Source organism: Bombyx mandarina, chromosome 01, assembly GCF_030267445.1.
Source record: "Bombyx mandarina strain Sakado chromosome 01, ASM3026744v2".
NCBI classification, from domain to species: domain Eukaryota; kingdom Metazoa; phylum Arthropoda; class Insecta; order Lepidoptera; family Bombycidae; genus Bombyx; species Bombyx mandarina.
This window is the reverse complement of record NC_143208.1, coordinates 18,652,580-18,677,907: the sequence shown is the minus strand read 5'-3', so window position 1 is coordinate 18,677,907 and position 25,328 is coordinate 18,652,580. Positions and strand designations below refer to the sequence as shown.

At 40.4% G+C, this 25,328-nt stretch overlaps 1 protein-coding gene across 9 annotated transcripts in view; it reads right to left on the bottom strand.

Annotated features, from left to right (window-relative positions):
* The window catches only part of shaker (potassium voltage-gated channel protein Shaker), a 431,166-nt gene that overhangs the window by 122,363 nt on the left and 283,475 nt on the right, over window positions 1-25,328 (bottom strand). For 2 of the 9 annotated variants that reach the window (XM_089731756.1, XM_089731753.1), the window contains exon 2: window positions 16,047-16,532. The exons of the other annotated variants lie outside the window; for them this stretch is intronic. In XM_089731756.1, the coding sequence (XP_089587882.1) occupies window positions 16,047-16,156 (110 nt within the window). In that variant the 5' untranslated portion in view covers window positions 16,157-16,532. The remainder of the gene's footprint in view (window positions 1-16,046; window positions 16,533-25,328) is intronic. 9 annotated transcript variants of the gene reach the window in all.

Sequence of the window (25,328 nt, the reverse complement as noted above, 5' to 3'; positions counted from 1 at the left end):
TTTATTGCTTTTCGAAGTATTCTCCGCGAAATTTGACACATTTTTCTATACGATGGAACCAATCATTGAAGCAACCGTTCCATTCGCAAGTTGGGGTCTCCAAAATGGCCGTTTTGTAGGCGTCCACAGCTTCTTCAGGTGATGAAAATCTCTGTCCACGCAATTTATTCTTTATTTTAGGGAAAGTATAGAAATCATTAGGGCTTAGGTCGGGGCTGTACGGTGGATGGTCTAATAATTCTATGTTTTCTTGCTCTAAAAACTCTTTTGTTCTGTGCGCGGTGTGAGAACTCGCATTGTCGTGATGGAGGATGATGCGGCGGTTGCAGTTCTCTTTACGGAGTTCAGAAACGACCTGTGGCAAACAAATGCTAGCATACCATTCTGCATTAACCGTTCTTTGTCCCTCAAGAGGAATAGTCGTAATATGGCCGGTTTTGGAGACAAACGTGGCCACCATTTTTTTTTTGCAACACTCCGTGAACGAACAATTTTTGTTGGCTTTAACTCATTTTCGAACACGCAAACTCGTGACTGTTTTTTTGTTTCGGGTTCGTACGCGTATATCCAGGATTCGTCACCTGATACAATGTTGTATACAGCATTTGAGGATCCTGCGTGGAATCTTTCGAGAGTTATGACGCACCAAGTAACGCGAGCCGCTTTTTGCTCTTCACAGAGCGAATGCGGTATCCATCGGGAAAACAACTTTTTTACACTTAATTGTTCATGCAAGATTATTTGTATTTGACTCATGCCAATGTCTAAAGTTGCCTGAATTTCGCGGTATGTCACATGTCGATCTTCCTCAATCAGCTTACGCACAGCATCAACGTTTTCTTGGGTGACTGCAGTTTTTGGACGACCTTGACGGGGATCATCACTGAGCTTGACACGTCCACGTTGAAACTCAGCAAACCAGCGATAAATTGTGGTTTTGGATGGGGCTTCATCACCAAATGCAGAAATCATCCGGTCAACACACTGTTTTTAATAAATGTTAATAAATCATCGCTCTTAAATTTTCTCGAGTCAATTCCATTTTCTAAACGACTAAACAAGTTTGACAAAACCTCGTGACAAGACCGAGAATCTTTTTTTAAATAAATAAATGGTATTCGATTTTTAAAACCAAGGAGTTTTCAATAAAAAATATTTTAATATGACAGGAACAGTGGAAATATTCCATTCCCGATACTTTTAGTGCAGCCCAGTATGTGGTCCTTGACGGTCTACAGATTGGGAGCGGGCCGTGGGCCTGACTACACTTCTAGTACGAAAACAAATATAGGGAACAGCGAAGTAAAGATACGTCCACTGAGCAAGTGACTTAGCTTTATAGTCCGACGACGGTCTGAATTTTTTTATTCGGAACCTGTCTTTAAAGGAGATAACGTTGAAACTATCGTTAACGCGATTCAGGTTTTTACGGAATATCTGTTCTTTATCTATCGCTACATCACTAATCACTGCTACTATTACGCCCAGGACCGAATAGGCATACTACGCTTCGGATCGATAATGGAATACAGTTTTCGGAGAACATTTAATCTTTCACATACATATGTATGCCATATTAAATAGCGATAAATTCAGTTTAAAAAACCTAAAATAAAACCAGCTTACATAACAAATCGAATTCACAATTAATTTCAACTTTTTTTTCTGTTAAAGTCAGGATATTAGAGCAAAGATATTATATTCTGTAAAGTGATTCTATTGTATTGTCATAGGTTTTTTTATTTATTTATTTATAACTTCTTATACTAGAAAGTATAAAGGCGGACTTAATGCCATAGGCATTCTCTAACAGTCTACCTTAGGGGAGTGCAGAGATGAACCTTGGTAGGTGTAGTGTGAAGGTGATACTTAAACATATGTGTATATATAACATACATCATATTTATAGATATAAATACTCGTACTTATTTTGATGAGTGCGAAAAATTTCAAGTTAGACGGACGGCTCAAATTCGATCAAAATGACGTTCAAAGATACCGTTACGAACAAACTGACATACATTTGATACCTAGCTAATAAAGGCGTGTTAAAAATGTATTATGTTAATAAAGTTCATACTTCGTACAAATAAATAAACGGCAGCGACTTACATATGGTCGTCTGACTCCAATTAGAATACACTGTACTATGGAATCCAAACAAATAATATATACATACTTACACGCGTTTAATAGATACAGTTAAAACCACTTTTACGGTTCAGCCACGCGTATTAAATCGACTTTACATAATTACATAATTAAATAATATTATTTCCGGTTTTTCGAATAATTTACGGTTTTCTTGTTGACAGATGACAAGCGTCAGTAGCACAACGCGGAATAGAATCGAAACGAATGTCTTAAAACTGAAGAAAATACTACGCATGTTTTTTAATATCAAATACTCGGACGAAGAGCAAACAAATCTATTCGTCATGCTAACGTTTGCCACATTCGGGAATCGAATCTATTGCCCTCGGCCTAACAGTAACTCAATAAGACTATTTAGTTTGAGAAAATGATAATAAGCTTATGCAATTTTTTTAGTTAAATCTTAGCGTGAATGTCTTGTAGGCGATCTCTTTCGTCGCCTATACGTATTAAAGGTGTACTTTAAAGATAATATTTTTAAAAAATGTTATCTATATATATAAAAATGAATTACTGTTCGTTAGTCTCGCTAAAACTCGAGAACGGCTGGACCGATTTGGCTAATTTTGGGCTTGAATTATTCGTGGAAGTCCAGAAAAGGTTTAAAAGGTGAATAAATATGAAAATGCACGGAATTATATAAAAACAAACAATTTTGTTTTCCTTTGATGTGTCCCCCGTCGGACGGATTCCTTTTGTTATTTTTAAGTTTATTTTATATAAAAGTTTAGGTCTTTTATTTATCGGTTGAGGCACTAAGAAGTCTGCCGGGTCAGCTAGTATCTAATAAACGTCAAATTGATTCAAATCGATGAGACAACTTTTTCTAAGTAGACGTTAATATTTTGAATGTGGCGGTTAACTTTGTTTTTGCTTGTCATTAATTACAAGGTAATTTGAATTCATGAATATCAATTAATATTGTTTCTTGAGTGGCTGCGTGACAGTCACCAAGTAATTGATATTCTAAATAATGATTTTAAGGGACAGAAAACATTAAAACGGACAAGGCCGTAAAATTTTGTCGTAAATCGAAAATGAAAATAAAAAAAAAATGTTGTTATATAATTGAAAATTATTTTATCAACGGTCTCAGTTTTAGAGCAAAATAAAGAAAAAATCTGATATGTGAAATATTTTTTATTAACGGTCTCAATTTTAAGGCAAAAGAAAGAATAAAACTGCATACTACCTTAAGTAGAAATTTTACTCTAATATATACAGATTGAGAATAAAAGTAAAATACTTACATTTGACAAACACTTTCACTTTACTTACATGTTTTCACGAAATTATAATTTCCTTGCACTATTTGAAGCACGAAATTTAGGATTCACTTCGAAATGACAACAACGAAATCAATGTTCTGATTGATATCGGGAGTGTTTGATACCGAACTGTATTTTAACTAAACCAATTATACAGTATAAAGATACAGTTTTCAATTACGCACTCTGTTAACTTTATTTGGTTCTTCTGGGACACTTGTTGAACGTTGCTTGAAAAAAGAAACTCTGTACTGTTTCAGTCACCACATTTTAATATTATTAGGTATATCATTCTTGTTACTGCTCGTAATTAAACTTTTAAATGTGTTTTTTTAAAGCGCAATTGGAGTTGCTCGAAAATAAATTTACTATTATAATTTACTTTAATTCGATAATAAATTATTTTTGAAAAGTGAAATGGCTTTAAAAAATTTCTTCCGAAAAACTATTAAAAGTTTGCAAAATTATTTATAAATTTGCCGAAAATACATACTCGGAAACCTATTCGAATTGTTTTTTTAAACTTATTTTATAATTTATTAAACTGTAATAAATCTTTCGACACTATGAAAAAATTCATTAAAAATTATTACGACTGTCGGAAGAGACAATACTTACATTGTAGCTCTTGGGGCGATTTCAAAGGACTAGTGGCGGGTTCTGTTAAAGCCTTACCTCCACCGCACCGCTCACCCCAACCCGACAAATAGCGCCACCTAGCTATGAATGTAACAACTGGTGTACAGCGACATCTATTGCTGATCATGTGCCGTTTTTTGAAACGAGGAGCGCCATCTGTGTCTGATTGCACACTTTTTGTTTGGAAGATGTCTTGTGTCAGTGCTAGCCTATAATTAATCGGTGATACAGCGCCATCTGTGTAACAGGATTGAAAATAAAGTCTCGATGGACATGTAGTTCGAGCAATAGCCGCTATGTGGCGGATAAATTATTGTTTATTTTTTGTTAATTCTAAAGTTGTGCAGTTTATAAATTCTTCGACGTGCTTATAGTAAAATGTCTTTATGGTAACTTTTAAAATGACTTTATATTATACGTTAGTTAAATCAAATGTTTTAATATATGATAAATACCAAAAAATATAAACTAGCTTCATACATATTATTATGATATAGAGACTAAGCTTTTCGAACTTTGATTTCTGAAACAGGCTGTTCATTTTTTTCAAAGTTATATTATTATGTTTTATATTGTAAAAAATTTTAAAGCGACAATGTGAAAATTCAACTAAGCTAATGTATATTTACTTTGTATATCGAACAGTAGACGAGATTCCTTGCTTGATAACAGAGTGCAACAACGTAAGCCAGTTAATTATGACAGAATTCTTCGGATGCGCTTTCGTAGAGCTATGCGCTACAATGTAGAAGTTTCGTAGTGGAATTTGCTACGACGTAGATAGCGCTGTGGTTAATATCGACACGTGCTTGCCTGAGCAATGCTAACTAATTAAATTGATGTTACTTTATTAAATAATATTAACAGCAAACTCTGCGCTCCGGTTTATGAACTATGACGAAGATATTAGAGTTAATTATGTATGCATTTGATTAAATGTTTGTAGTAGCTATGCTTTTTATTTATTATAGTGAACTTCGCGACTTATAGGCATTCGGTGAAAAAGGCTTCAAATTTCGGCTATATAATTCTACGAGTATATTTTACGTCCTGTAATATAAAATATGACAAATGGAGTATTTTTTTAGAACATTCTATGTTACAATATAGTATTTATATATCTCCTAGATTATAGGCCACGTTGTATGTTTTGTCTGTCACGTTCGATAATAATCTGTAATAAAATGGACTGCGTTTACTATTTAGTTTGTTTTAATGATTGTAATCGGTATCGAGTTAAGCTGGTATGTTTTATTTTGACGACCATAAATAAGCCCAAGACAAAGTAAAAAGAATGAGAGTTTAAATTTTAAAATTACAAAATTAAATTTGGAACGCCATATAGCTGTAGCTAATATATCCATTCTTAAATTGCAGTTTGTTTAACCATTTGACTGCCGTGTAGGTCGTGGCGCCTTCAAGTAATTACGTCGAATTCTATTACGGAATATCTAGTAGGCTTTAGGCAAGAAGAATCCGAAGATATCGAGAATGAATCTTATACCTTTAAACGAGCAATTCTTGTATATTCATATATATATAATCTGAATCTCGGAAACGGCTCCAACGATTTTCATAAAATTTAGTATACAGGGGATTTCGGGGGCGATAAATCGATCTAGCTACGATTTATTTTCAGAAAATGTTGTTTTTTTCGTGTTTTCAATAATCAACTTTATCGATAAATAACTTTATGACTCTTCCCGACATCTATTGGCGAATAATAATACTATTTTTCATAATTGAGAGCAACTAACTGCTTTAAAGACACAACAAGATGGCGTTATAAAAAAAAATACCGAGTAAAGCTCGGTCATCATCTAGTATATTTTTAAAAGACCTAAAAGACTTAAAACATTCATTAACAAACAAAAGAAGGCAAAGTTAGGCAATCAAGACGCTTAGTAGCAGAAATCGACATGATTGTTTCAGTGCGCCGCGTAGGGAATCGGTGACCTACTACTATGTGACTAACTTCTACTAAGCACTATTAAACTAATTATAATTTTTGCAGGTTTGATTTTCGTTATACACTTTTAATGCTTCACCACAGAAATATTTCGTGTGCATTTGTTAGTAGGCTGCACTAAAAATATCGGGAATGGAATATTTCCACTGTTCCTGTCATATTAAAATCTTTTTAATTGAAAACTCCTTGGTTTTAAAAATCGAATACCATTTATTTATTTAAAAAAAGATTCTCGGTCTTGTCACGAGGTTTTGTCAAACTTGTTTAGTCGTTGAGAAAATGGAATTGACTCAAGAAAATTCAAGAGCGATGATTTATTATGACTTTCGAAGTGGTTTAACACAAAAACAATGTGTTGACCGGATGATTTCTGCATTTGGTGATGAAGCCCCATCCAAAACCACAATTTATCGCTGGTTTGCTGAGTTTCAACGTGGACGTGTCGAGCTTAGTGATGATCCCCGTCAAGGTCGTCCAAAAACTGCAGTCACCCAAGAAAACGTTGATGCTCTGCGTAAGCTGATTGAGGAAGATCGACATGTGACATACCGCGAAATTCAGGTAACTTTAGACATTGGCATGAGTCAAATACAAATAATCTTGCATGAACAATTAGGTGTAAAAAAGTTGTTTTCCCGATGGATACCGCATTCGCTCTGTGAAGAGCAAAAAGCGGCTCGCGTTACTTGGTGCGTCAGAACTCTCGAAAGATTCCACGCAGGATCCTCAAATGCTGTATACAACATTGTATCAGGTGACGAATCCTAGATATACTCGTACGAACCCGAAACAAAAAACTAGTCACGAGTTTGGGTGTTCGAAAATGAGTTAAAGCCAACAAAAATTGTTCGTTCACGGAGTGTTGCAAAAAAAATGGTGGCCACGTTTGTCTCCAAAACCGGCCATGTTACGACTATTCCTCTTGAGGGACAAAGAACGGTTAATGCAGAATGGTATGCTAGCATTTGTTTGCCACAGGTCGTTTCTGAACTCAGTAAAGAGAACTGCAACCGCCGCATCATCCTCCATCACGACAATGCGAGTTCTCACACCGCGCTCAGAACAAAAGAGTTTTTAGAGCAAGGAAACACAGAATTATTAGACCATCCGCCGTACAGCCCCGACCTAAGCCCTAATGATATCTATACTTTCCCTAAAATAAAGAATAAATTGCGTGGACAGAGATTTTCATCACCTGAAGAAGCTGTGGACGCCTACAAACCGGCCATTTTGGAGACCCCAACTTTCGAATGGAATGGTTGCTTCAATGATTGGTTCCATCGTATGGAAAAATGTGTCAAATTTCGCGGAGAATACTTCGAGAAGCAATAAATACATTTTTAAATAGTAATGTTGTGTCACTTCATTAATTCTCGAAATTTTCAGTGCCGCCCTCGTAAGTGCGTATTTCATTTTAAAAAATTTGGTCGGTACAACTAGAAGGCGTTATTTATTGACATGTACATTTCCTAAAGCGTGTACTAAGCGAATTTGATGTAATTAATATAAATATATATATAAATTTGCGTCGCGTACGTACGTATAGTATTGACGCAGAGAGAACCAAAGTTGAATCGTAGTTTTTATTTAATAGATTTTTTTGAAGTGAAACTTCCTTAGGCGCCTGAGGGTAAAATTTTTACAGAACGTCACTCAGATATGCAACGGAAGTGACGTCAAACTACTATTGAAATTAAGTACTTGTCAAATGTCAGACTCATAAATTAGTTCGCCAAAAAAGTTTCACTTCTGACATGTGTACTTTGTACGCACGCACTTTTTTTCTTGTCGCCGACATGAAATTAGAAATGTAACGAATGATTTCTAATGAACGGAAATGACCGATTATTTCATACTAGAGGTCCCGCAGTAGTCGAAATTCGACTATAATTAATTGGAATTGTAAGTTTGTACACTATTATGATTGTATTGTATACTTCTATAATCACAAATTTCGCCAAGACTACACTATAAAAAATATTAACAAAGACAAACAATATTTAATCTATTCTCAATTTGACAACAGACGTCAAGAACAAAAGTTTGACAATAAATAGTATGCATGCGTGTGTGCGTCAAATACATGGTATGTAGTGTGTGTAATGTTTTCTTTATTGATTTAATGTATCTTTTATGCATTATTTTAAAAATATATTAGCATTGTGCACTTCTTTTCTATATTCTCTAAAAGTGTGGAAAATTTCATACTCCTCCGTCCGTGCAAATTTCGTAAAAAGGGATACAAAGTTTTTGCTTCACGTATTAATATATAGATAAACTACTATTGCGATTCATTACTCACCTATAATATTGTCATTATATCATTTCCGACGTTCGGATACTTAATGGATTCCGTGGTTCTTAAAGGACCGTCGCGAATTCCCGAAAACCGAAGAAAATTACCTTTTAGGTTTCAAAAAGATGAAGAAACCAGAATCTTTCTTTATGTAAAATGCTTAATTAAACAAATACGACTTGCATACATGTGTAACAGCTGTGATGTTACATGTTACACGGGAGGACTATCATTGTTCAATGAAGCGCGAATATATGCACCTATGCATTTACAAAGGGTGGGATGAAACCGATGGTGTGATCAACAGATAGGAAAAGGTATCTTGGAAAATCAGGGGTATTATAAATATGCATTTATTTATTCAATACCTAATCTTTGGTAGCCTAAGTGGATATACCAACTTCACGCGGACCGGTAAGTAAGCTCGCGGGCTCAACCTGAGAGAATTTGCTAACACTAGCCCTAGCAAAAGCAGAGCTTCGCTGAATACTGGTGGTAGGACCTCTTGTGAGTCTGCGCGGGTGGGTACCACCACCCTGCCTATTTCTGCCGTGAAGCAGTAATGCGTTTCGGTTTGAAGGGTGGGGCAGCCGTTGTAACTATACTTGAGACCTTAGAACTTATATCTCAAGGTGGGTGGCGCATTTACGTTGTTGATATCTATGGGCTCCAGTAACCACTTAACACCAAGTGGGCTGTGAGCTCGTCCACCCATCTAAGCAATAAAACAAAAGAATCTACTACCGAATCGAAATCGCGACCCACTGAGAAGATCCAGCGAGAAACTCAGTGGGTTAAGCATGCATGTTACGAACTATGTCATGCAATGTTTAATATAGCGCGTAGAGAGAGCACAGTGTAATTATTTGTTCGTAGTTCAGCGGTAGTATTTCTCGTGCAATCCGTGGTTTGTTTAATATAGTCGAGAGCTGTGTGATTCTTGACATGCTTAAAGTATGAAAAGTTAGGTGTGTATGTATCTAACAGTAGCTTGTTTACAGTGATAACAGTTAGTAGTTCGCTCGTTGTTTCTAAATGACAAATCAATAAAAACAATATACGTATCTCATCATTAAAACAATTTATACTAATATATAAATCTACAGTGGTTTTAACGGATGTTCCGTTATAACTACTGAACCATGCATCCGATTGACTTAAAACTTAGTATCCATGTAGAAAATACATGTACTTAACGGATAGGCTAATATTTATATGAGTGTTGGACTCCCTAATAATAATGACAATAAATAATAATGTTAAATTTAAATGCCCAGCGAAGCGGGCGAGTACGGCTAGTATACTTAGGTATATATCTTATGTATCTAAATTACCCGAATGTCTCGCACCTGTAACGGACTAGCAAAGTCGTCAACTGAATTGGGCATTTTATTTGTAAGTTAGTGATGTTTATAAAAATGTTCAACGCATCCTTCATGTTTTTTTTTATTGGTTTTTTTTTATTGCTTAGTTGGGTGGACGAGCCCACAGCCCATCTGGTTTTAAGTGGTTACTGGAGCCCATAGACATCTACAACGTAAATGCGCCACACACCTTGAGATATAAGTTCTAAGGTCTCAGTATAGTCACAACGGCTGCCCCACCCTCCAAACCGAAACGCATTACTGCTTCACGGCAGAAATAGGCGGGGCAGTGGTACCTACCCGTGCGGACTCACAAGAGGTCCTACCACCAATAATTAATAGTAGATTAAGCAGCGTAATTGTTTAGTGTTTATTGTGACTAGAATTACATTCATAGCATTATAAGTTAGATTCGTTTTCGTTATCATATTATTTTATCCTATAGTTGTAAGGAACATTGTGTACTTAGCATATTTATCTTAATTAGTCGTGCGCACATGGCTCATGTTACAAGTCAGATTTATTTACTTGTTGTTCTTTATTGTGTATCTTTTTTAGCTTGTAATGTGTATTGTGTGCTTAATGATTAAGTAAAAAAACTGTGTGCAATTCACACGGGGTAGAGGTGAAACCTTCAAAAATTTTGGCTTCAAGGTAATGAGACGTTTGTGAAATTTCGGGAAGAAGTTAATTGTAGGTTTAGTAAGATACTAAGTTTCATAGTCATTTTACATTTTATTCTTATTTATTACATAGATTTATTCAGAATGTATTAAGTACGAATATTAGGTACGAAGCAGAGCACAGAGTATTACAAAAATAAAATACACTGTATAATGCTTCCAATGTAATTTTCTCCCACGTTAAATCTTATTAATTAACTAGCTTTTGCCCGTGACTCCGTCCGCGTGGAATAGTTACATTGGCATAACGCTAAATTTTGCCCCCACTTCATTTACGTAGAAAGTGAAAATATTTTTGAATTATAGAATGTTAAGGAGCTATTTAAGCCCCTATTTTAAAACATTCTTTATTGGTGCTCCACTTGTATTGGCGTTATCGTGATGTTATATAGCCTATAACCTTCCTCAATAAATGGGTTATCTAAGGCTGAAAGAATTTTTTAAATCGGACCAGTAGTTGCTGAGATTCAAACAAACAAACTCTGAATTAATGTGTCTATCTCTTTTTACTGTCGATTTTTCGTTTCATCGACTTTCGAATCATAACAATGCTAAAGAAGTTTTTACTTCAAGCAAACTAAGGATAGGATACTTTGTTTTATTATAAGCATCGCACGGCGAAAGACGACGCCGCTTCACTTGACCAAGCCTAGGATGCGACACGATATCAGTCTCATTAAGGGGGTTGAGAATATTGAAAAACCGAAAGCTTCCTTTAATCGGTAGGTAATGGATTTTATGATAACTATACTGAGACCTTAGAACTTATATCTCAAGATGGGTGGCGCATTTACGTTGTAGACGTCTATGGGCTCCAGTGACCACTTAACATCAGGTGGGCTGTGAGCTCGTCCATCCATCTAAGCAGTAAAAAAAATGGATTCTTGAATGCTTTGCAGTTTCATTTTATGATGCAATCTAGTACAATTTTTTTTAACACAGAAAAACTAGAAATATGATAGTAGCTTAGCACATAGTTATCCACGCTCTCTTCTTATTGCACTATTAAAATAAACTAGAGGACCCGCAGCAGTCGAAATTCGACTATAATTAATTGGAATTGTAAGTTTGTACACTATTATTATTGTATTTTATCTATACTAATATTATAAAGAGGAAAGATTTGTTTGTTTGTTTGTTTCGAATAGGCTCCGAAACTACTGGACCGATTTGAAAAAGTCTTTTTCCATTAGAAGCCGACATTGTCCCTGATGAACATAGGCTACTTTTTAAAAAAAAAATTTTAATTTTTTTTTTTTGTTTCATGTGTGTTTTAATGTTTCCGAAGCGAAGCGAGGGCGGGTCGCTAGTACTTCTATAATCACAAATTTCGCCAAGACTACATTATAAAAAATATTCACAAAGACAAATAATATTGAATCTATTCTCAATTTGACAACAGACGTCAAGAACAAAAGCTTGACAGTAAATAGTATGCATTATGCATGCGTGTGTGCGTCAAATACATGGTACGTAGTGTGTGTAATGTTTTCTTTATCGATTTAATATATCTTTTATGCATTATTTAAAAAAAATATTAGCATTGTGCACTTCTTCTCTATATTCTCTATAAGTGTGGAAAATTGCATACTCCTCGGTCCGCCCAATTTTCGTAAAAAGGGATACAAAGTTGTTGCTTCACGTATTAATATATAGATATTCAATTAAAATTGATACTATTATTTTCTTGCAAACATTAAATTTCATGCACGCTAATTTGGTTCATATCTTCATATTGTTAAGATTTAATCTTATACTCAATTATCTCGCTGTTCGTCAGTAGAAGTGTAAGTGATTCCGACAGTCTAATAACTATACTGATTGTGGGACGTATCGCTGTGTTACGTATTTATGTCACGATCTTCGATCAATAAGTCACGATTGATTATTGCGCGTCTGTCTGTATGTTTTACTGCTTAGTCTGGTGAATATGCTCGCGGTCAACCATTTGTTAAGGGTTATCGGTTAGACAACAATAACGTTAACGCGATCCACATTGATACGTGACTTCTAAGTTTCAGCTCTATAGTATCATACAACGACTGTCGCGCTCTTCAAACCGAAACGCATTACTGCTTTGAGGCAGAAATAGGCAGCGTGGTGTTACCTACTCGTGCCGACTCATAAGACGTCCTACCACCAGCAAGCATGATGGCTGTATTATTGAGACGGCGGTAGGCAGCGGCTTGGCTCTGCCCTTGGCATTGCTGAAGTCCACGGGCGACGGTAACCACTCACCATCAGGTGGGCCGTATGCTCGTCTGCCTACAAAGGCGATAAAAAAATAAAAAAAAACCTTTCATCTTCAATCTCTGATCTCGTGCTGTTAACTTAAGACGATTTCAAGACCAAGCGTTGACAAATTCACCAAATTAAAACGAACAAATTCGTTAAAGACAGTCCATGAATAAATGGCATACCTTTTTTTGGATGCACAATAAATCTCGCCGTTTCCACAAGGGTGAACAATACAGTTGCTTCCATCTCTTTCACTTACAGAACAACCGTCAAGTTAGAGAGTGACACATATAGCTTGTTATTGGGAATCAATTTGCGGTCACGTATTTAAGCGTCTACTTAGCTTATTTTACGAATTGTGAACAAAAATTCAATTCCATCCTTTCATTGATAGTAAAATATCGAACGTCGACCGTTGATTAATATAAATCATTTATCCTAAAATTAAAATTTTACACAAAAATCGTCCTTCATGTAAAAAAAATGTGAGCCGTCACGGGACGCCTGGCAGATGTGAAACATCGACATTATTTTGTAAAAGTAATATGCAGAAAAGAACAGATTTTGACAGGAACTAAATATGTCATAATGATAAAATAAAATATTACGAAAAAATAATTTGTTTTCAAGTAAAACACAGGTTATGTGTACTGTAGTAAACAACACTGTATACACTACGGAGTATACACAATAGGTATCCGAGCTCAGTGTAGCGAGAGAGATGGCTTGACGCCGGATCGAGTGGGAGAGAATCGCACAGTAGATTGCGCATAGCGACGCGTCGCCACGGCATGCATAGCCACGCCAGAAATCGGTTTTACGTGCGGCTATAGATGTTTCACATCAAAAGTTGTATTTAGTGATTAGTGAACCTAATTATCAGTAGTGAAGTTACACACGACAATATAAAAGTAATTACAACGCTGTCCGAGATCGGCCTTCTTTGGACTTACACAACGACGGAGCGGAACCCATAGCTCCAGAGGAATAGGCAGGTTGCTATTACCCATGCGTTTATTACCAATACTAGTTGGCGACCTCAGCATTCTGGTACACCCACTTTGATACCGCTGGTACTCAGAGCGCAGTTGCACCCACGGGATGAGTTGGGTCATGCTATTCCTATCCTTATGAGGAGGCAGTCTTCTCCCGGTGATGGTCACAGGGCGACCTAAGGGGGTTGAGGCTGCGCCGCACGCTACCGTCATTCTAGCGCGCTGGCACAAGGGGGACGGAACGACGCGTCGGCGGCTGCGGACTGCGATGCGGTCTGCGGTCTTCGGGGTGGCGCCGCGTGTCAGGTTGTAGTGTTGACCGCGGGGACCCCCCTACTCTGACCGGGTTCTGACCCCGGACGGAGATCGGACGTCGGGTGAAAGAGTGCAGGGGAGTCGTTTAGTGGGTAGGGCCCTAAACTTTCTTGGGCCCGCGGTCTGCTCCCAACACCTTGCAGATCGTCAAGTCCCACATACCCCCCGCGCCCCCTATATGTGGAAACCTCGTAGGAGGTTCGACCCTTGCTTGAAAAAAATGGTATTCCAGTCCGACACTAAATCATGATGAAGACGACGAATTTTTTTTATTACTTAGATTGTTGGACGATCTCACGACCCACCTGGTGTTAAGTGGTTACCGGAGCCCATAGACATCTACAACGTAAATGGCGCCACCCACCTTGAGACATGAGTCGTAAGGTCTCACTTATTGTACAACGGCTGCCCCGCCCTTCAAACTATTTCTATGCGTGAAATTAAAAAAAAAATATTTTCATCATATCCTTTAACCTGGTATAGGGGCTCACATAACGCAACATGCACAGATAACTTGCCTCGCTCGATGTTTTAGCTAACTTCACAAAACTTCCTAACTTAAACTAGGTCCATTAGCGACCACTTAATATCCGAACAACAGCAAAGCATTTCCGTCCCCATCTAATGACATGTAACGAAATTAAGCACAACAGAAGATATTTTATACGTGAGACCGGCAATTGATTTAGAACGTAAATAAATTTATTGCTATATCAATTAAGGCTATTCTAGATCAACTGAGGTTTTGATCTCTTGTCTCGAACAGAACAGCCATAGGTAGTCATTATCTACCAATCTTGGTTACTAAAAATTTTACGGTAAGATTTATAATGAATTATTTTAATTTTATAAATGAAAAAAAAAACTGTTTGTTTTGAAAATCTCTGGTACTTCTTAAATAAATTAAGTAATATATCAGGGCAGACTAGTTCACGTAAGTCTGAAGTCTTATGGCTGGCGAATGGTTTTATTTTAGATAGAGTATTGATACAGGGTCGATTAACTACAAGTCCAGAAGAGTCAATAGAGTTAATTTTTATTATAATAACATTTCATTATTCAAATAAGCAAAAATACAAAATAGTTAAGTCTTGTTTTATTCTCGATATGCTGACCGATTCTCTTTTATATTTTTTAGAAGCAAAGTTAAGTGTGATCCTCCTTCTTGCATCGATAATCCTCAATCCTGAGGGTCGTGGCCTCATGAGGATTTCTTGGGAAAATACACATGGTGGGTTCCCGCGTCCTTCCACGGCAGTGCTTTTGGAAGAGATTTAGCTCTTCAAAACCGCTGAAGCCTTATTTGGGCCCGGCTAATTAACCGCCGCCAGACATTCGGCGTTGACTGTTTTACGGTGGAAAGGTTGAACTCCAACTCAAAAAACAGTCAATCACATAAAACTAAATATATAAAAGAAATCTAAAACTTGTAGTGTCAGTGATAATTAAAATTCGATCGCTGGGCGAACTAAATATAAAAAATAATAGGGTCTGTTTGTATCTTACGTGCCGTTATACCGAGATCAAACGCTGTCAACTTATTGCGGGCACTTGCGCAATTAATTGCATTGAGTGCCGCGCGAGTAGCTACTGCAAATCGCTATAATTCATACAATTAACGTTATTAACAGTGGATTGGGTGGGTGATGATCAGGACTGGGTTTGGTTCAAAATACACCTATCACAAATAAATTTAAAAAAATTAAAGCAAATAAGCACAGATAAGCTAATTGAACTAATAATTGTTTTAATCTTTCTTTTATCCTGTTTATACTGGTCAAGATATTAGAGCGAAATTATAAAATTATTATATTGCCGTCGGTCCTTGATACGTGTGAAAATTTTCAAGTCTATGAAACATATATACATACCATTTTTAATAAGCACGTATCAATCACATTATTTGATTTTGTTTGTATTTCACGAGCTCCTAAGCCGTTATTAGTAGTTCTAGTGAAGGTTTACAATTTAGTTTCAAAAGAACGATACGTGACGCGCGTAGTTTCAAATGGGAATATTTCGTAGACTTATCAAATCGCAGCGAAGCGGTTTTCACTAATACGTAATGATGTATTCGTGATACCTGAAAATGGACGAGTGCAGTTAAAAGTTGAAGGATACTCACGCCTCAGTGTTGTCATCTCTGGACTCGGAGCGCTCGGCGTTGGCCTGTCCCCGGCGGTGTCGCGCCCTTTGCTCGTCTCCAAGCCCGTACAGGCCCGCAACAGCCGCCATAGTGTTATCCCGAGCTCACTGTCCCATAGCAACTGACCAGCGCGTCCGGACGAACAGACTGCAACCCGAGCGAACGCAAATCGGCCCAACCTCAACCGGACGCGTTCTTTTCTCTACTCATCACAATCCTAACATCCGATCGCTATACTAAAATTACTTAAATTTAATTTGGACGCATAATTTCATACAGTTCTATTAATCTTAGATCACATTCGAATTATTGTATTACGTCATTAGTATTAAGTTTTTTAATCTACATTTCGCTTTTTATTGTTTGTTTGATAGCGTGTTTATTTGCTCGTCTTTGATGCGTTTATTGATTGGTTTATCGTTCAAGAATGCTTTTGATTCGCCGGCTGCTTCGGTTCCCATGTGTCTGAGGTCAAACGGTGCATTACAAACGCCATTTTATTCAAGTTTTTGTAAGTTTGCAATTATTCAATTGTATAAATCGATATTACACTTAGAGAGTTGGAATTCTAGTTCTTGGAGGATATTTGTCGTATGTCAGAAGCTACTTGTTTATTCAATACATTCGGCTTTTGCTTTTTCATTAATCTCGCTCGTTAATATTAATATTTCGTACTAAAACGCTTTTTAATTAGATTCTGGAATATATTTATGCGGAGATCGGAAAACAAAAATGAAAAAGCAATTAAAAAAATAACTAATAATTACAATGTTACAGCCCTATTTCGAAACATGAAAACCTTTTCTTTATGAAGATATTGAAAAATATTTGAAGTATCACTGAAATATTGCATTGTCAGTATCCTATTTTACTACGGTCATAAATTTGAAAACATTTAGAATTTAGATGTGTGTATGTTTGATGCTCAATCACACGTGAATCGTTGAACAGATTTGAATGAAAATCGACACAGAGATGGACAATTTCTTGGATTAACATATAGGAAACTTTTTATTCCGATCGTGTGTTTCGTTTGGAAGAATAGTTAAACTTCGATGTTATTTTAACAAAAACTTTAGTTTTGACCTTTATCAATAAACGATACTGTTTTTTTTTCTGCCAAGCTTAGCCAGGTTGCCTTAGAGGGCTATGCTAGGGATAACCAAGCGAGAAGTTCAACTTACGGGGGCCTAACCTCAGGATATTGCTAACACTAGCCAACTGGCAACAGAAGTGCTTCGCAGCATCCACCACCGGGTCGGAAACGCGTCCCACTGAGAGATTCGGCGAGAAACTCAGTGGACGGACACCGCCTTAACCATAGAATGCACTATAACCGAGTCTGCGGTTAGCGGGGATATCCCTTAGGCTACCAACGAATAAAATAGAGGCTTGTGGAGAGTATTAAGCGGTAGGCAGCGGCTTGGCTCTGCCCCTGGCATTGCTGAAGTCCATGGGCGACGGTAACCACTCACCATCAGGTGGGCCGTATGCCCGTCTGCCTACAAAGGCAATAAAAAAAAAAAATAAAAAAAATAAGAGATTTAAAAAAAAATTAAATATAATTCCGGTAATGCGTTCCCGTTTGATAATAATTAAATTACAATGTTATTGGGTTTTAATTTAGAAGAATTATTATGATTTTAGTTCCAATTCTATCACTAGATGGCGATGGCGTCCATTCAGATTCGACTATAGTTTCATTACCGTGATTTAGTTAAAAGAGAAGAGTATAATAAATGTTAAAGCTTCTTTTAAGGAAATTCACATTCTCGCTCACGACTCGGTCGTGCGCGGACGTGCTTTCCGATCCGTGGCCCGCTTGCGAGCTGCGTCTCTGAACTCACAGTTGTGCTCGACAGTGTAGTGACCGTGAATACATCGTGCGTACAATTCAGTAGTGCGGACGTGCCGATCCGTTGGTCGCTTGCGATCTGCGTATCGAGGTCCATTTTTGTGCGCTAAAGTTTTGTAACCGCGAACCCACCCTTACCAACTGCCTTTTTCAAGGCAAAACCAATCGCTACGTTCAGGCTTCCTGTGGCACTCACAGGCTAGCGATTTCCTAACCCTTCCCAAAACAACAGTCTTTTTCAAGACTAGACCCCCGCTCGCGATTCTGCCTGCTGTAGCACTATACAGCCCGAGCGGGTTCCTTTCCTTTTCCCCGCCGATTGCCGTTTTCACGGCATAGGCATTCCCCCCCCCTGCTCCTTGCTGTCCTGCAGCACAGGGGGGTTACAAATCCTATCCGGGGCCTCGCCTTTCGGCGAGTTCAACAAAAGTCCCGGGGCCGCCCCCCCCGGGCAAGAAGACCGAAGAAATGGAGCAAGAAGATATTAGGGATATTGTCGGGTTCCTCCGGGATAGGTACCCGTCAATTAGGGCCGAGTACTTAGAGTATAGGGCCGCCCGTGGCAATCCCTCCCCCCCGCGTCCGTCGCCGCGTATTTCAAACGTGCCTCGGAGGCACGCCGCGCGCCCCCCGCCGCCGCGTTAAGTTCGAGCGCACGTTCCGACGATGCGACTCAAGAAGCGCCTAGCGCTACCCCCACCCCCGCGCCCGCGTCGACTACGTCATCGCGCGTCTCGTCCGTCGCGACCTCGATCGTTTCGAGTTCAGGCTCCGATACCGAATCGGAGATGGATTTCGAATCCGCGTCAAGCCCTCAGCCTGGAACTTCGGATGGGTTCCAAACCGTAACGCGCGGTAAAAAGCGTACTCGCGCCGTGGAGTCCCGGAGCTCCACGACGAAGCAGACTAAATCCGCGACCGCCTCCCGCCCGCAGGTAGTCGTGACACCGGAGTCGGACTCCGCTCGCCGTGTAACCCCACCGCCGCGTCCCAAACCCGCGCCCGCTCCTAAAGTAGCTGCCCCGCCCCCGCTGATTCTCCAGGAAAAAACTGCGTGGAACCGCGTTTCCCAGGCCCTTCAGGCAAATAAAATTAATTATACCCATGCGCGTAACGTCGCGCATGGGATTCAGATAAAGGTCGCAACGCCGGGCGACCATAGGGCCCTCTCTTCATACCTCCGAAAGGAGAACATAGGTTTTCACACCTATGCTCTTCAGGAGGACCGCGAGCTCCGCGTAGTAATACGCGGAGTCCCCAAGGAGTTAGACATCGACTACGTTAAGGAGGATCTGATCGCTCAGTCACTCCCTATAGTTAGTGTGCATCGGATGCACAGTGGGCGGGGCAAGCAGCCCTATAATATGATTCTTGTCGCGTTGGAGCCAACCCCGGAGGCCAAAAAGAAAATTTCATGCCTCTCGAAAGTTTGCGGCTTATCCGGGGTCTCCATCGAAGCCCCCCATAAACGTGGCACTCCCGGGCAGTGCTACAGATGCCAGCTATATGGCCACTCGGCGCGTAATTGCCACGCGCGTCCCCGCTGCGTGAAGTGCCTCGGCGATCACGCTACGTTAGATTGCGTTAGAGATAGGGAAACCGCGACCGAACCCCCAAGTTGTGTCCTATGCCTTAAGCAAGGGCACCCCGCGAACTACCGTGGATGTCCTAGGGCTCCGCGCAAGCGTTCAACCCTCCCAGCTCCGCGAACCGTCGGCCCAAAGACTTCGGCCCCCTCAGTGCCGAAACCTGCCTTCGTGCCGGCTGCAGTTCCCACGGTTTCAGCGTGGAAAAAGCCGCTGCCGTATACGAAGGCGGGAACGCAAACCGCACCCCCGCCCTCGCTCGCGACACGCCCCGCGCCCCAGCCCCTGCTCGCACCTCGCCCCGCGCCCGCGTTCCGCCCCCCGCAACCCTCTGCCGTCAACGACTTCGCGCTCGTGCGCGACTTCGTCACCGCTGTTAACTTCGACCGTCTGCGATCGTTCGCAGACGCGATACGTAGGTCGGTAACCCCCGAACAGAGACTCGCGGCCGCGTTCGATCACATGGACGTATACGAGTCCGTGTCCCGCACTTTATAAAAATCTTTACCGGTAATCAATGGCGCAAAAAGGTAGAGAAAAACCGTATTCCCTTACGTTAGCATTCTACAATGCTAACGGACTCGCGCGGCAACGCGATCAAATTTTCGAATTCCTCCGCGATAATCTTGTAGATATTCTATTAGTGCAGGAAACCTGTCTGAAGCCCTCGCGTCGCGACCCGAAAGTCGCGAATTACGTCATGGTTAGGAATGACAGACTCACCGCCTCCAAAGGCGGGACTGCCATTTACTATAGGCGGGCCCTGCACGTTGTCCCTCTCGATACTCCCTCGCTCTCACATATCGAGGCGTCAGTGTGCCGTATCTCGCTGACGGGACACCAGCCGATCGTCATCGCATCCGTTTATCTCCCCCCGGACAAGCCCCTTCTGAGCAGTGACATCGAGTCACTGTTCGGCATGGGAGACTCCGTCATCCTGGCAGGCGATTTAAATTGCCACCACACTAGGTGGAACTGCCATCGTACTAACGTTAACGGTAGGCGTCTCGACGCGTTTATAGACGACCTCACCTTTGAAATAGTCGGTCCCCCAACTCCAACATGTTATCCGTATAACATCGCGCTCCGTCCGAGCACTATAGACCTGGCATTGCTTAGGAACGTAACTCTGCGCTTGCGTTCCATCGAAGCAATGTCAGAGCTCGACTCAGACCACCGACCTGTCGTTATGCAGCTCGGTCGCCCCCACAACCCAGTCACTGTTACGAGGACCATGGTGGATTGGAATAAGCTGGGCACGTGCCTAGCCGACACCGCTCTGCCAATCCTCCCTTACGGCCCGGATTCGAATCTATCCCCCGAGGACACCGTCGAATCCATAAACATCATTACCGATCACATATCTTCCGCGATCATTAGATCTTCTAAAGAAGTCGATGTGGAGGACAGCTTCCACCGCATCAGACTGTCCCCCGATCTTAGGAATCTCTTAAGAGTTAGGAACGCGGCAATCCGGGCCTACGATCGTCTTCCCACGCATTTAAACCGGATTCGGATGCGTCGTCTACAACGCGAAGTCCACTCCCGCTTAAGCGACGCGCGTAACGATAATTGGCATAGTTATTTAGAACAACTCGCGCCCTCCCACCAAGCATACTGGCGACTAGCTAGGACTCTCAAATCCGAAACTACCGCTACTATGCCTCCCCTCGTACGCCCTTCAGGCCAACCACCGGCATTCGATGACGATGACAAGGCTGAGCTGCTGGCCGATGCACTGCAAGAGCAGTGCACCACCAGCACTCAACACGCGGACCCCGTACACACCGAGTTAGTCGACAGGGAGGTCGAGCGCAGAGCTTCCCTGCCGCCCTCGGACGCGTTACCCCCATTACCACTGACGAAGTTAGAGACGCGATCCACAACCTACAACCTAGGAAGGCACCCGGCTCCGACGGCATCCACAACCGCGCGCTAAAATTTTTGCCAGTCCAACTGATAGCAATGTTGGCTACAATTTTAAATGCCGCTATGACGCACTGCATCTTTCCCGCGGTGTGGAAAGAAGCGGACGTTATCGGTATACATAAGCCGGGCAAACCGACAAACGAAACTTCTAGTTACCGTCCGATTAGTCTCCTCTCGACGATAGGAAAAATTTACGAACGGCTCCTTAGGAAACGCCTCTGGGATTTTGTTACCGCGAACAAAATTCTCATTGACGAACAGTTCGGATTCCGCTCAAAACACTCGTGCGTACAACAAGTGCACCGCCTCACGGAGCACATTCTGATAGGACTAAATAGGCGTAAACAAATCCCGACCGGCGCCCTCTTCTTCGACATCGCGAAGGCGTTCGACAAAGTCTGGCACAACGGTTTAATTTATAAACTGTACAACATGGGAGTGCCAGACAGACTCGTGCTCATCATACGAGACTTCTTGTCGAACCGTTCGTTTCGATATCGAGTAGAGGGAACTCGTTCTCGTCCCCGTCAACTGACCGCCGGAGTCCCGCAAGGCTCCGCGCTCTCCCCGTTATTATTTAGTTTGTATATCAATGATATACCCCGGTCTCCGGAGACCCATCTAGCGCTCTTCGCCGATGACACGGCTATCTACTACTCGTGTAGGAAGATGTCGCTGCTTCATCGGCGACTCCAGATCGCAGTAGCCACCCTGGGACAGTGGTTCCGGAAGTGGCGAATAGACATCAACCCCACGAAAAGCGCAGCGGTGCTCTTCAAAAGGGGTCGCCCTCCGAACATCACTTCGAGCATCCCACTCCGTAGTAGGCGCGCAAACACCTCAGCCGTTAGTCCCATCACTCTCTTTGGCCAGCCCATTCCGTGGGTCTCGAAGGTCAAATATCTAGGCGTCACCCTCGACAGAGGGATGACATTCCGTCCCCATATAAAACGGTACGCGACCGCGCCGCGTTTATTCTAGGACGACTCTATCCAATGCTTTGTAGTCGAAGCAAACTGTCCCTCCGTAATAAGGTAACTCTCTACAAAACTTGTATACGCCCCGTCATGACGTATGCAAGCGTAGTGTTCGCTCACGCAGCCCGCACCAACTTGAAATCCCTTCAGGTTATTCAATCACGATTCTGCAGGATAGCCGTCGGAGCGCCTTGGTTCCTTAGGAATGTGGATCTCCACGACGACCTGGAGCTCGACTCCCTTAGTAAGTATCTACAGTCGGCATCGCTGCGCCATTTTGAGAAGGCGGCACGACATGAGAACCCTCTCATCGTAGCCGCTGGAAATTACATACCCGACCCAGTAGACCGAATGGTAAACCGTCGACGTCGCCCAAAGCACGTCATTACGGATCCTCCTGATCCATTAACGGTGCTTTTAGGCACCACAAGCACCGGTCACCGTCCTCGTCGAACCCGTCGCTTGCGACGAAGGGTTCGACGAGTGAACTAACCCATAGACACAGCCCACTGAGTTTCTCGCCGGATCTTCTCAGTGGGTCGCGTTTCCGATCCGGTGGTAGATTCTGCGAAGCACTGCTCTTGCTAGGGTCAGTGTTAGCAACTCTCCGGTTGAGCCCCGCGAGCTCACCTACTAACGTTAGGGCGAAGCTGAAATAGCCTCTCAAGGCTATCAGCATAGGTAGGAAAAAAAAAAAAAAAAAAAAAAAAAAAGGAAATTCGGTTGCCCCTACGTGTTTCGTGTTTTAGGTAATAACGTTAAAAACGACTCTGTTACTTTACAGATGACAATTTATTTCAAGAACAGGTATTTTTCATTAATAAATCCCAAAGCTAAACTCTGGAAGCAGCAGGATTCATGTTTTTTTAAGCTGTTGCACATTGCGCTTTTATCGCGGGCTTTGAGCGTGGCGACCAAATCAAGAAATTCCGTAACGAAAATAAAACCTAACACCTCCCACTCCGCCTACCATGTAGCTCACGTTCAACACATTCAACACACACGTTGCGCTTGTGTAGTGTTTGTGACGTTGCACTGCATCATAAAAAGTCTGCCCATCTCTCTCTCGCGCAGCTAATGAGTGTGAAGGGGTCAATTAATGTTTTGCTTTTGTTAATGTGTATAAATAGAGCGTGGTCTTATTTTATTATTGTTTTAATATAAAATTATTATTGTCTAATTATAATTACATAAGTTTAAAGTAAATTTGGATTCTCTGCACTATGGGATTCTGAGACTTATCTACATATCTATCTATCTTATATACGTTTAAATATATACGTATATAGATAATAGCCGTATATTGGTTGTTCGAGAGTATCAAATTGTCTAAAACTAATAGCAGGTAATAGCTCAAAATAATTGATAGTACAATGTGGTGTACAGATTTGTGTTGCAATAAATTCTCCCCCTCGTTGCGATGAAATGCGATGTGAACAACATAGATGGATTATTTTGCAGGAAGGAAGTTAGCGTAGAATATATTTTTTAATTAAACGATATGCCAATTAATTGCTCTTTAAATGCTCTGTTAGAATCTGTAATTGCTCCACTTTTATCACTATTAGTTAATTTTTAATTAATTTAAAAAAAATCAAAAATTTAAGTTTGCTATAAAACCTAAAATATCCATTTTTTTGTATTTTTTTGCTCAAAGAATTGCTCTCAATTTGCTCTATTAATTAAATTTTATTATATCTATATTTTCTTTTTTTTATATCTTTATTTTATTATATCTGTTAAAAAATATATTTTTTTTTAATTTATTAAAAAATAAATTATTTTTTTTCTTAGATGTGGCCTTTAGGCCACGACTACTTCATATAGTGATAAACTTGGAGCAATTATGGATTCTAACAGAGCATTTAAAGAGCAATTAATTGGCATATCGTTTAATTAAAAAAAAAATATTCTACGCTAACTTCCTTCCGGAGATTATTTTCTGCCTCGTTTCAAAGTTCAAAGATATTCAGGTTTTGTTAATAATTGCTTTTTTGTTGTTATTTTGTAATATCTTTTCTATCTTTAATATCTTTTATCTGTATTTTTTTTCACTCAACCGTAGTACGTTGAACGGATTTGGATGAAATTTCATTTTGTTACAGGTATTTTTTATGCGGACCAAGTCGCGGGCAGACCCTAGCATACGAATAGATTATTCGCGCTACTGTAAAAATGACCGGCAACGCACTAAATTAACACTGCAGTCCGAAGTTCTAACTAATTTAGGTGAGCTCTGGAGACTTCTATTGAGTAAACCACCGGGATTTTTGCAACCGGATAATTAAATTGAAATCTACGTGGTCATAAAGTAAGAAGCTCTCTGAGCAATTAAGAAAAGTTAAGTTGTAATAAAACGGAGTTATTCGTTGTTGCATTGGCTTTTCATTTTATGTTATTTGAAAAGCTCACAACTCGCCTGGTGCTAAGTGGTGGGAGGAATATACCTAGATTAGTGGAAGCCACCGCCCTCTTTGGAGTAAGGTTAATGTCACATATGTGTATATAACGACTGCATCTTTTTTTTATTGCTTAGATGGGTGGACGAGATCACAGCCCACCTGGTGTTAAGTGGTTACTGGAGCCCATAGACATCTACGACGTAAATGCGCCATCCACCTTGAGATAGAGGTTCTAAGGTCTGAGTATAGTTACGACGGCTGCCCCACCCTTCAAACCGAAACGCATTACTGTTTCACCGCAGAAATAGGCAGGGCGGTGGTACCTACCCGCGCGGACTCACAAGAGGTCCTACCACCAATATAAGATAAACAATAAAATCACAAAGGACTATTATAGGTGCACTTATTAAATTAAGCTTCCGAATCGAATTATCGTTCAATAATTATTATTATTATTATACCGCTACCATTTTCATTGAAGAGCAATCGACATTGCCAAAATGAAACTTATA